At 31.3% G+C, this 13,117-nt stretch overlaps 3 protein-coding genes across 3 annotated transcripts in view; all 3 read right to left on the bottom strand.

Moving 5' to 3' along the window:
- The window catches only part of LOC113398275 (septin-7), a 477,393-nt gene that overhangs the window by 167,668 nt on the left and 296,608 nt on the right, over positions 1-13,117 (bottom strand). The gene's annotated exons all lie outside the window — the stretch shown is intronic.
- LOC113404388 (uncharacterized) lies at positions 1,524-3,571 on the bottom strand. Its single transcript, XM_026645261.2, has 2 exons — positions 3,264-3,571; positions 1,524-2,915 (listed from the first exon to the last, which is right to left on the bottom strand). The coding sequence occupies exons 1-2, from the start codon at positions 3,393-3,395 to the stop codon at positions 1,773-1,775; spliced, it is 1,275 nt and encodes a 424-aa protein (XP_026501046.2). The 5' UTR covers positions 3,396-3,571; the 3' UTR covers positions 1,524-1,772.
- On the bottom strand, positions 3,897-12,121 carry LOC113404389 (uncharacterized; the record flags this gene model as incomplete). The annotated part of the gene is made up of 6 exons (XM_064217586.1): positions 3,897-4,204; positions 4,774-4,972; positions 6,057-6,271; positions 6,997-7,385; positions 9,237-9,279; positions 12,061-12,121. Coding segments are annotated over 6 exons (1,125 nt in total), but the record flags the coding sequence as incomplete, so codon positions are not given.

Raw genomic sequence — 13,117 nt, 5'->3', positions numbered from 1 at the left:
ACACAGTAGTCGTCGTATTTACAAGCTTTACACTATCCACGCTTACACATTACATAAATATATATTTTCATCTTTTCAAAATAATGAATGCAAGAGCAGTATAATACTAGTCTATGTTGAGTCGTCTCGCGAGCGACGGAGTCACGGGCTAAGGCCCGATTCGACACAATTTCGAAGGCTGAGTGCAGTATTCGCATTCACATAATCAGTAAAAAGACGTCATGGTGCCAGGACGGTCAATACATATTATATATATATATATATATATTTGTCGTTTGACTCCCTAAACTAACGAAAACTTATAACCGTGTTAGTTGCATTGGTGCATTATTCGGGCGCGTACGCTAAGCGTAGGACGCGAACACGCTAGGCAACGTGAAATTAGCTCATAAAACAAATGTGGTTATTATTTTTACACGAAGGTCACTTACATATGCGTTACTAGTGGACAATAGTTTTATTTTATATATAATGTATGTAGTCGTGTACAAGTAATATCATTTTATAATAAAACTACTAATATTGTATTTAAAAAATAATTTGATCCATTGTTTAGATCGAAGGAGCTTGGTATTACTGCGCCGATGAAAATAAAAAAGGAAGATTATTGATTCCTAAATATAACTGACTTTTTTTTTATAATATTTCACCAACGAAAGAACACTTTGTTTCAAAATAGTACTTATAATTTAACTCGTTGTCATTGTCTTCGCGTATAATATTTGTGATTTTACAATATGAAATTTCTTTTTATAAATATTTTCTTTGTTAATTCTAAACCATTCCATCAATTATTGCAAAATTGTGATTATTTGCTTTATTTGTTATTAACTGCTAAATAGAATTGAAAATATAATAATTGATTAATGTATTTATTTACTTAATCTGTGTGAAATATATGTTGTAGAAAAGTTGACTTTTATTTCATTGTATATCGATTCCCTAAATCACTATTAAGAGAAATTCTATTTATATATTTTAACACACAAACGAAAATAATGTATTTTATCTTGGTCTTGTTGTACAAAACTGAACCACAATATAATGTAACTTTAATCTTCACTTTTTTTCATGCTGTGAAACACAAAAGTACACATTTTAAACTAACCGTTGACCATTTCAAATAATATACATTATTATTAACACTGGCAACACAATATTTTTAAATAGTTTCAAGAATTATCATGTTTTATTTTTGGTATATCTTTCAAGGTGTAAGATGACTGGCAAAACAGATCTCAGAATAACGCTTATATTATTTAATTTTTAAAGTAATAATACACAAAATACATATATGTTTGATAGTTTGATTTTGTTGGTATGATTAAGTTTTACTTTAGCAAGATAAGGCCTATGAGTTAGTTTGGTTCATGTTAATATTCATGCATTTTTTTATCTTCGTGTTGAATACAGTAGCAAGATAAAAAATAAATAAGTATAGGCTTATGATATTATTTAATAAAAATAAATTGCAACTGTGCTAATATAATTAATGGGTGGGAGATAAAAATAAATAATTGTTGGAAATATTTATTGTCAATACAATTATAACTAAAACAATGTTCAATGTCACGATTTTGATATTACACATCACTTACATAGAATTTATCTAACATATCATACAATCACAAATTATCATGAATTATATGGATAATAATTAACATTAAAACAATTCAATAAAGAAAAATAAAATGCTGGTTTAGGTATCTAGCAGACGCACCATTGCTAGATGAACTATTAAATATTATAATATGGCGAAGCATATCAAAAACTCACAGAACAATACTATTGTCTTTGTCCCATCTATCACGATGCGAGTGGGGTGGTGTGTTTTCACAATCACCACTAATAGCCATTGTCTTTGAGATATTTTTCAATGAAAGGCTACTCTCTGAACCAATGTAAGAAGACTGTTTCGTCAAGGATTTGAGTCTTGGAATGTGTGAAATTCTTTTCTGTGACTTAGTCACTTTTTGGTTTATAGAGTCATAAAGTGTGTTAGTAGATTTGGATCTAGCATGTGTTGAGTCAGCTTTATTTTTCATGCAAGATAAAGGAGTTCTGGATCCACTGTTGCTAGCTGACTTTGATTTTTTTGGTGTCTTGTCAAGAGTGATGGATTCATCCTCATATATTAAAATTCCGTCTTGATCCTCTTTCTGTTGAGGCTCTGATTTTGTGGTCTGCAATACTTTTAGGAGAGAGTCATCTGACATTTCTTCAACATTTTCTTCGCTTACATCTTCAATTTTGGAGACTACTATTGGAGTTCGCTCTATACCAATACTTGGGGACCTAGGATCTTCTTGTAGAATCTTAAAGAGTGGAACATTTTTAACATCATAGTCTGGTGTTTCATAATCTTTGTTGTTAATCTCAATATGCTCTTCAATATCTTCAAATGTTTCGGTTCCAGTTTCTATGTATTCAAAGTCTGTTTCTAAAAGTTGTGATGGCTCTGCACATTCCTTGGATATATTATTCTGAATAACTTCATTGGAAGCAGTAGAAGACCCTAAAGGCTCTTCAGTCTCATTTAGTGTTCCATTTAATGTCATGTCATAAAAACCATCACACAAGTTTTTGGGCACTGCTAAGCTTGGTTTAGCATCATTAATCTCAAAGGAAGAATCATAATTATTATTTTCCATAGTATCATTATTGAGGCACGGACTCCCAAAGTTGTTATTTTCTTTAATTAGTTTTTGATTGTCTTCAATTTTAGATGAAAGGACTATAGGTGTTCTTTCGAAATCTTGAGTTGGAGAACGAGGATCATAAGATTGCAAGTGGTTTTTAATAACAGCTGATAAAATGGGATTGTTGTGTATAAGTTTTTCTTCTGTTTTACCATTTTCAAAAGTCTTCCGCAAATCAACATTCTTCGTTATGTTATGCTTGGCTCCATTCTTATTCTGAAACATATGAGTTTAAAATATTACACCAACGGTAAAAATTAAACAAATACTTTTTTATAAATAGGTACATAGTTATTTATAATACAACATTTATTAGTCTGTTTAAATGAGCGGCAAAACCGATAATCATGGTGTAAAAAAAACGAATATTGAAAGGAAGTACACATGTCTAGGAATTTGGTTATTAGACCGTAGATTTTCATTTATATTAGTTTAACATTTTTTAGTTGTCTAAAATTAAAATAGACGTAATATTTATTTATTTAAAGAAATGTTCAATGTAAAATGGTTTCTTGGCAGTTATTTTGAGAGCTTCCTGTTGTATGCATACGTATAATTTCAAACCTGTAGAGGAGTCCGAGTTATTTCAGGCGTTGGAGATCGAGGATCGGAGTTATTACTAGTGTCCTTGTCCAAGTCGTTTTTTTGCGTGAGTGCAGCCGTCGCAGTGCTTGATTTACTTATGTTCCCTCCCATATTGTATCGTACAACAAATCCAGTAGTTTTGTAACAATTAAATAGAATTAAAGTTCCATATTCTACCTCAATAATAATTATGAAACACTTTACTGAGTTTAAAAATATTATAATATATTGATGCACCAAACTCAAAACATTTAACGGCTACAACTGTCAGATTTCGTTTCTAAATTTAAACGCAACGGTGTTGCAAGCTTGAAATTTTATTTTACAGTGGCACTTTTTTAGGTAACTGAAATAGAGAGTGTGCACGTCATCAAATAAAAGGTTCTATATACTTTTGTATATAAAAAAATAAGCGTTACCTATTTTATAAACAAAAATTTATTCAAAGTTTTTTATTTTAAAACCTTATGAAGTTCTAAGGGAAGATTAAGCCTTAGTCTTTAAATGAAAGTTTAGGGGGCATTAATAATGTATTTTACAATTGATCCTAATTACAAATATATAAATGTATTGAATAATCTAATTAGCAGGAAAAGAAAACAAAAAATCTCGTTTTGGTATTTTTATTTATTAAAAACTGTAATATTTTATAAAATAAAAAAGTATAAGAATTAAAGATAAGAAATATTTTTTAATACAGATCTATTTTTGCTTTTCTTTTTTAGGTATGCACTTTAATATATTTGTCCAAGTTCCTCGTCGACAGACAGAAACAGCTTTGTCGTTCCATCGCCAGCCTAATGGACAGCGTATTCGACACCGGGCTCCCTCCACAAGACCCGAATATGGTTCTGCTGTATCACCTTTACAACTAATTTGTCCGTTATCTGGTGGCGGCAGAGGCTTACACCAGTTACGAGCTAAAATATGACATAATAAGAATTAAAGCATTTTTTTTTTGTTTAATAATATTATAAATACATATCAAAAACATCGTTTTTGTTAATAGGATATTAATCTATTAGGTGACACCCTTGTAACCGACTTCGGACATGGCGTCGATTCTCAAGGTAAATTAAATGAAGGTGATTTTATAGCGCACGAGTTAAGTAAAATTATACTTTAGCACTGCAATCTCTACCACGAAATTCTCTAATAATAATAAAGTCACTGGTTTTGCGCCATTACTCTTTTCGGATGCATTAGATTGATGATTTATGAGAGAGCATTTTTGTTTACAAATAAACTTATGCACAATAAAATGTTCTGCGCAGTTAATTAATTAATTGCTTTCGAGTCGATTTTGGAGACATCATAATTTTTAAATATGTTTAATTGGTCTATAAAATAATATCTAGATAATAAAAGTACCGCCTCTAGCAATTAATCATTTTTTAATTATTATAGACATTTTGTAACATAGAGGTGAACTAAGAATGGAGAACTAAGGAATGTTCGTTATGTACCTAAAAGTAATTATTTATTTTACCTCTACAATGCGGTAGAAAGCCTTCCCATTTCATATCTTCACCGCAAAATAAAGCGGACTCTCCTTGTAATTCTAATGTTTTGTCACGACATGTGAAATTGCATGGCTTGTATTCGTCTTCGCAATGCGATATCAAATACTTCGGTGTTGGACAAGTTTGAACGATAACATGCACCTGAATCTTGCAATGCTGGACACTCTAAAATTAAATAAATTTATATTTTTTCAATCAAAATCAAAATATACTTTATTCAAGTAGACTTTTACAAGCACTTTTGAATCGTCGTTTAACAAACTATTTAAAGTAAAGCTACCACCGGTTCGGAATGTAGATTCTACCGAGAAGAACCGGCAAGAAACTCAGTAGTTATTCTTTTTCAATATCTAAAAATACAGTCATGTTAGTTAAATACAATTATATATGTATGTTATGTCCTGCCTGGAAGTCAACAAGCATTAACTCCACGCTTTTTTATCATCAATATACTCTTGTATCGAATGCCTTCTTTACCAATGTATTTTTTACAATTGCCTTGAATCTATGAAACGGCCAAGTTAAAAATGTCTGCGGAATTTTATTATAGAAGCGGATATCTTGCCCCAAGAATGATTTATTGACTTTGCGGAGTCGGAAACTTAGCGTTCTAAGCTTATCCTTACTTCTTGTGCACATACAATGATTATCACTGATTTTATCAAAGTGATCAATGCTACTGTGAATATACATAATATTGTTGTAAATATACTGTGACGCAACAGTCAGTATTCCTACTTTGTTAAAAACATCCCGAAGAGAGCCAGTTGATTTTACATTGCTTTCAAAATATGATGTGTATATTTAAGTACATATATTAAATGAAACAATAAATAAATATTGTGCTCTTTATTTCAAAAATAAATAAAACATAATAGCTTCTTAATAAAAATAAATATTTTATTATTATAATAAATTAAAGCAACATATAGTAAACGCCCTACGTAGACACTAGGAACCATGACGGCAGAGGACAGCGTTATGCGTTTTGCCGTCACGGCATATGGTTCAGTCTTATCACAAAGGCGTGCCAATAGATGTTTCAAATCAAACCAAACCTGTATTTAAACCTAATGTAATAATAAACAGTTCTACCATTGATCTGAATCTTCGCATCAAATGTATGTTCAAAGATTCAGCCTAATCTGGTTGAACTGATATAAAGTTCAGTAGGAAGATTATACTCTCACAAATATTATTATAGATGAAGGTGAAATTAATCAATACAAACTTGTAACGTGTTACTCACTTGATTCTTGTACATGAGTCTGCCGAGTACCACGTGGGAACCCCGTTCAAGTAATGTTCCAAATTTAGCTCCGTACATGTGGACAAAGCGAACATTTGTAGGTGCTTTACGTCCTGAACATGTCTTTAGTGTAGGACTTTGAAAGAATACTCGGTCGGCTCCTACTTTGGCTACTAATGTTCTATCGCGGGGACACTGTATGCAAATTTTTTGTGCTGAAATGTAACAAAATAGCTTATGAAGGTACCAACTTAAATAATTGTTTATCGTTGTAATAATATTTGAAAAAATATAATTCTTAATTCATTATTTTTTTCGTCGGTTAACAATATACGGATTATAGATTGTGATTAAGTATTATCAATTCTATTAAGTGTGATAGGATTTTTTTTTATTTTTTATAGAATTATTTATCTATAGATGATGATATATTTTTATAATATTAGATGTCTATAATTTTAGATAACAATTTACCAACTTAGTGCTTGTGTTTTATGAATTAATCTTAGAAATATTGGTATGGCATATTTATGCATATGGCATGCAAATATTCATATAAATTTTATTTGATACTTTAATATATAATTATTAATTAGGTATTATGATTCATTTTAATTACTTTGAAAATATAAGTTATCGTTGTAAATTAGCTATTGTGCCTGCGACTTTAGCAGCTTAAGAAAATTGTGAAATTTAATAAAAGTAGGTAAAAAATTAAGCTACGACGTGTCTATGTAGTTGTTATTTTTAAAAGTAATTTCAGTTGCATATATAAAAAAGGGACAACTCTATATACCTACTCCGAAATCAAACTGCATTTGATAGAGACACGACGACACCCGAAACACGAAGATTACTGAGAATCATCAATACAATAGAAGCACTATATGGATAGTGCTTATGTGTTCACATAAATAAAAAGAAATAGATTGTTACGTACGTGGAGCGTAAGAATGATTTTCATAATAACTTCTTAGCAAATGTTTCGGCACGCGATATTTCTCATCAGCTGGAATGTATTGTCTTCCAGGGTATATGGATGCTACTTCTTGATTTATATTGCGGCCATTAATGTCTTTAAGATATATATCGGATTGATAGAAAAGTTTCGGATCTTCCCGTGGTTCGTGCACTTTGAGCGGGATTTTTTCGTCATATTGGGTAATGGTCTTCGGTGCATATGAAATTTGCAACGGTGATTGTCGTTTGGCGAATCCGATGCTTTTATCATTGTAATCATTTGTTTGGTAAATCTGATTGGTTTCCAGAGACCGGCTGTTATGCGAAAAATATGGGTGATGTCCACGGAACGTGTATGTTGTTGGAATACTGTAAAAAAGTAGCAATTGTAATTTTGTGGAAAGATTTTCTTTCAAATATGTAAAAAATACATTATAATGAAAATAAAGCTTTGCACAAAACGAGAAGTCAGGAAAACAGTTTTAGTTTTTTCAGTTAAAACTTTAATTCTCTCGTTACAAAAAGACAATAACAAATAAAACGTACTACACAAAAAATGCTACAGGTAATAAGTTAGTATATTCTTTGATTTAATGCCGCATATATAATCATTTAATAATACAATGTATATTAAAATAAATAAAGCATATTCTGCAACAGTGGTCAATTTAAATTTATTTTATGTTGTAAAATTACGACTTAAGATAGCTAACTTGGTAATAGCAAATTTGGTTTTTGATTTGCTTATATTTTAATTTAAGTAAAAGCATCAACTCATGGGCAAATCTTCTATTCGGTGGATGTTTTGGAGCTTATTCTACCATGCTGCTGGTTGATATTGTGTATTAATTCACCAGACGCATGTTAACATCACAATAGTAACGTTATCAGCCGTGCACGAAATGAGTTACGATCATAAATACTAAATAAGTTAATGAAAATTCAGTCGGTCTTGTCCGGGTTAACATCCGCAATAATGGGTTAAGAATTTAAAAATGCTTTAAGGACAAAGGTTAAGGTTAAGATTTATAACATAATATAATAATTAGTAATAATATATAAAAAGATTGATCAATGAAATTCATACATTCCGATACGAAGTACTAAAGAATAGAAGAAGTTTAGAAGAAGTCAACCTTTGTGATGTCATTGTACTTTGTTGGTTATTGATGAAATAAACATTATTATTATTATTATAGAACCAATTAACGATTACTTTAGTTTCATTATTTTTTCATAAAGCATTTATTTATTATCAAAATAAACACGAAACTATATACACAGAGACATAAAACTGTCGATTTCGAGCACATAATTTAGATGCTCACAGTTAATGGGCATGTCTGGACGCTGCATTAACCGAAAAGTAAAATTTAGATTTCATTTATATCGACAAGTTAGTTGTATTATTGCCATATATGACTCTAGTCTCGCAAGTCACTTAATACTTTATATAAATATTATTTACTGTGACGGTGTCTAACATTAACCAAAACACTAAGTTAATAACAAAGACAATTACTACTTTTATTAACTAGTTACGCATATTTCTAAGTGTCATTATTTTCAGGAAAGACGTTTGGGATAAGACGAACGCATTTATTAGTGATCAAAAGACAAACGTCATAAAAAAGTGTCGCGCTGAAAACGAGCTAACATGTTTTTTAAAATCCACCAATGAGGCATACGTAGGTACCTCATTCGCCTTGTTCTTGTATTGTATACTCGGATTTTGATAGATATTTTATAATGATGATAAATAATTCAAAAGCACATGTAAATGAAGAAATGATAGCGCTCGAATGAAGAAAAAGTGTATTAAACTTTCGTAATTGTATATTTTCGAAAATTCCAAAGTTTGTAAGTCGTAATAATAATGTTCGATTTCGTACGCTTTGTATAAAGTGTTTTATGATGTACAATGACGCAGACACTGCTATTTTCGAGGGTATTTGTGATTGTATTTATAAATGCCTATTCCAGTGCATGCCAGTAAACCTAACAACTGTAACGTAAACGCAAAAATATGCGGAAATTATGATAGAGCATAAATGAAATTCTAGAATAAAATTTTTTACTACGTTAAACATGTTTGTTAAAACAATAAAATAATGAGTTTTATTGGATTAAAATAATGTTAACGTCGCTATTCCAGTTTAAAATGGTGTTAATAATTCTTATAAAATGTATAAACATAAAATGTCGTGCGTCATCGCTAACCTGCCGATGTCTATGTCCGCATGGCTTGGCGCAGCGATGCTTCCTAAAACAATTTTTAAATTCAAATTATTATATTTTAGCTGATGTTAATATATTTATAATCAGAAGAGTAACTAGAGACGGAGCAGAGGGAAATTAATATAGGATACGTTTATTGCTAGAGCTGACCTTATGAAATATATAAATAATAGTAACACTACTAACAAAATAGATTAAAAAAGAACAATAACATAAAACTATCGATATTTCGATTCAACACTAATTAATGTAAAAAAAAAATCTCGATTAACAATAACGAAATGTATTTGTGACTTTATTTCAAACTCCTTCGTAGGACTATTCTGTAAGAACTAATTCGAGAATCATCAATTTTGAAATTTCAATGTAATATGCGTTATTGACTTTTATCATATAAGCATTTAAATGATTCGCATAGAACAGCGTATCACCGTAAGAATGTTTTCAATATATCGAATTAGATGCGAAGTGAGTACTTACAGAATATCAATACCCTATTATTGGAAGTCGTATTATCAGTTATATTATGCTTAGTGCAATATGAAAGAGCCTGTAATGTGGTTTATCTTACTAATATTATAAATTCGATATTTTGGATGGATGTTTGTTATTTGATCACGTTCATAAGGCTCAACGGATATGAATCAAATTTGTTAATTATAGTCTGGCAAAGGTGTACCTATAGATTACTTTTTATCCCGATAAATTTACTTAACACCTGCACACTTGAATCCACTCCACAACCTCCTTCAACATACATTATTCGAAATCTGAGCCCTCGACAAGTGGAAATAATCAGTATTTATTTTTTCTCTATTACTAAGTTACTTGGTATATTCCAGTCTGGGTACGTATCATTCACTCTACCACTTTACAACAATACTTAGTATTACTGTGTTCCAGTTTGAAGGATGAGTGAGCCAGTGTAACTACGGGCACAATGGACATAATCTTCGTTTCCAAGGTTATGGCGCATTGGCGACGTCAGGAATGGTTAAGATTTCTTTCAGTGTCAATGCCTTAGGCCAGTGGCGGCTGGCCCATTTGCCCGTCTGCCTACTTAAATCATAATATAAAACACTCGAAAAAAATCAAACATCTGTATCTCGAACATATAATAGTTTGATTACATTATCTCTACATTTTAATTTTAAACAAATAACCTCGGTAGCTGATATATGATGAGGAAGCAATCGGTTTTAGATTAAATATTACTTTCTGTACAATAAAAAACGAGTAACGTTTCTAGGAAGGTTGAATTTTTTTTTAATTTATTTCACGCCTGTACGCATAATTTGGTAGGAAATCTAAGCTTTTGCAAGTCGAATATTTGCCTACAAAATTTCTAAATCGAAACGTTGTGTCGCGAATTTTTTGTTGTCTCCCTTTTGTTAAATAAATACCTACTACATGTATGTATTAATCAAGTTCCAAATCCGTTAAATATGAGTAACAAATATTCACACAAATGTTTGCATAAAACACATCAGATAGTTATAGTTTCATATTAGTAAGCTTTTTTGTAACTGTTGAGAAATATATACATTCACAAAACGCCTGATGCAAATATAATGGCACACTTTCAAGCAATGACGCTTCCCACATACCTACTGATAATCTTACTCTGTGTTCTGATAGTTCCCATATCAAATACATTTGCTATTGAAATATATTATGAAGAACAGATGTATGGTATTTATTTCAGTAGGTTAGTGGGCTGCGAACGGCTAATAATAATAATATTTTTGTGAAAGTGTAAACACATTAAAAATTAAACTCCTAATAATGATTGTCCACGAAATCGCCTGCCAATAACAAATGGCAATAAACAATGTATGGTATCAGTTTAGAATCTTACTAATCATGTACAAACGACAAGCTGAACTATTTCATAGAAGCTCAAGTTCGTGCGTAAGATACGACGACAATGTTAGAGCCAAACTTCCGTGGTATCTTTAGGCAGTTGACGCGTTAAAAGTTTACAAAAGACTGAAGTTATATAAAGGGCCTATTATAATACGATACGTTTTGAAAAGTCAAAATAAAGTTTAGCTATAATCTCAAAATGAGTGCATTTACAGAATAGCGTAAATTTGGCAGGGTTCTCTGTTTAAATGGGTATAATTATCGCCACTGAAACTGTTATAAATAAATCATGATAGAGATGTTCTTTGATATGTTAATTTAAAAAAAATAAACGATAATTTACGATCTAATAGTGGAAAGCGTTTTTATTCAGAGGGTAGGAGGTGCAAAAACCCGGACCTTGTTTTGGACCATCTGTGTGGCACAGGTCAATTAAAACTCATTTTTGAGGGAAGGGGTATTACTGAATTACCAGAATACTGCTTGCACTCGAGCGCTTGTTATGCTTAAGACGTATACTGGGTGCAACCACTATTCAGCCCCTCCTTTCCCCTTGGGTGCACCCAATATTGCCATTCTCTTCTTTGTATAGTTTTTTTTTTTATTAATAATAATATCCACTTTTTTATGGCATTGGTTGGCGGACGAGCATATAGGCCACCTGATGGTAAGTGGTCACCACCGCCCATAGCCAAAGGTCCTGTAAGAAATATTAACCATTCCTTACATCACCTATGCGCCACCAACCTTGGGAACTAAGATGTTATGTCCCTTGTGCCTGTGATTACACTGGCTCAATCACCCTTCTAACCGGAACACAACAAAACAGAGTACTGTTATTTGGCGGTAGAATATCTGATGAGTGGGTGGTACCTACCCAGACGGGCTTGCACAAGACCCTACCACCAAGTAGAAATCTCTTAATAACTGTGTCACATACCAAAGTTTGCAGTATGCGATTGAAGCACGGTTTGTGACACGCAGTTCCTGCATTTCTGTACGAGTATATATACATATGTATTAAATATTTTATTACATCACAAACATTTATAACGGATGATATAATTACCTACAAACTTGTAGTGATTCTACAGTTTGTAGCGAATGATTATTAAAAAATACTCTTCCATGTACATTTGCAAATAATGTTCATAAAATATGTATAATCTTAATGCAGAACCTGTTTTAGTGATGCGTAATTATGATATCATCGTGTTTGAAATAACATTGATAAATAATTTAATTAAAAAAACTTGCCTAAGGACTTTGTGAAGTACGTATGAGTCATTTCTTTGTGTAAAATAGTTTTTTTAGCGAATAAAGTTTGCGACCACGACCGAAACAAAGTGTGTAGAGGTTCTAAACAATGTAAGTGGCAGAGTCCGCTTCTCTTGGATACGCAGGTGGAACGCAAGAAGATAACATTTAATGATTATGTCAACAACAAATTTGAATGTCTCGGCACTAATTTAGGTAACTAGGTAATGTAAAATAGTTGTTATACGTAAATTGTTCATCCTTTTAAAATAAACTTTATTTTATTATTTTACTTATTTTTAATATTGTACATACTTTATTTTATTTTTAAAGGGTGCGTGGCGCCTTGCTTGTCACTCATAAATTTACAATTTCCTTGTGTCCGTCTGTCTGTTTCGCTTTCAGGGCCTAACCCCTGAACTGGATTTGATGAAAATGAGTATGAAACAAACTTGAATTCTGAGAAAAGACATAGGCTACTTTTTATACCTAAAACCTACGACCCCAAAAGCTATAAAAATATATACAGCGATAGTCCGAGGACGTAATATAATTCCCTAAAATGAATTTTTGACGACTGGGGAGGGATTATAATATTATTATAATTATTTATTAATATATTTTTTGTTTGCGTAAAACGCTAAAAGTGATGTAGATACGTGCTGCCTATTATCTAGTATTTATTAACCTGGAAAAAGGTCACTCAAAGGATTTTGTTTATTGTTTTGTTTTAAACAAAT

The sequence above is a fragment of the Vanessa tameamea genome, chromosome 2, assembly GCF_037043105.1.
Source record: "Vanessa tameamea isolate UH-Manoa-2023 chromosome 2, ilVanTame1 primary haplotype, whole genome shotgun sequence".
Classification (NCBI taxonomy): domain Eukaryota; kingdom Metazoa; phylum Arthropoda; class Insecta; order Lepidoptera; family Nymphalidae; genus Vanessa; species Vanessa tameamea.
Note: the sequence above shows the minus strand (reverse complement) of the source record. Positions and strands in the feature narration are given on the sequence as shown.

Coding starts and splice junctions, on each gene's coding strand:
- LOC113404388 (XM_026645261.2), bottom strand. CDS start 3,395: ATGGGAGGGAACATAAGTAAATCAAGCACTGCGACGGCTGCACTCACG. Junction 2,916..3,263: donor TAACTCGGACTCCTCTACAG/GTTTGAAATTAT, acceptor CATATGTTTCAG/AATAAGAATGGAGCCAAGCA.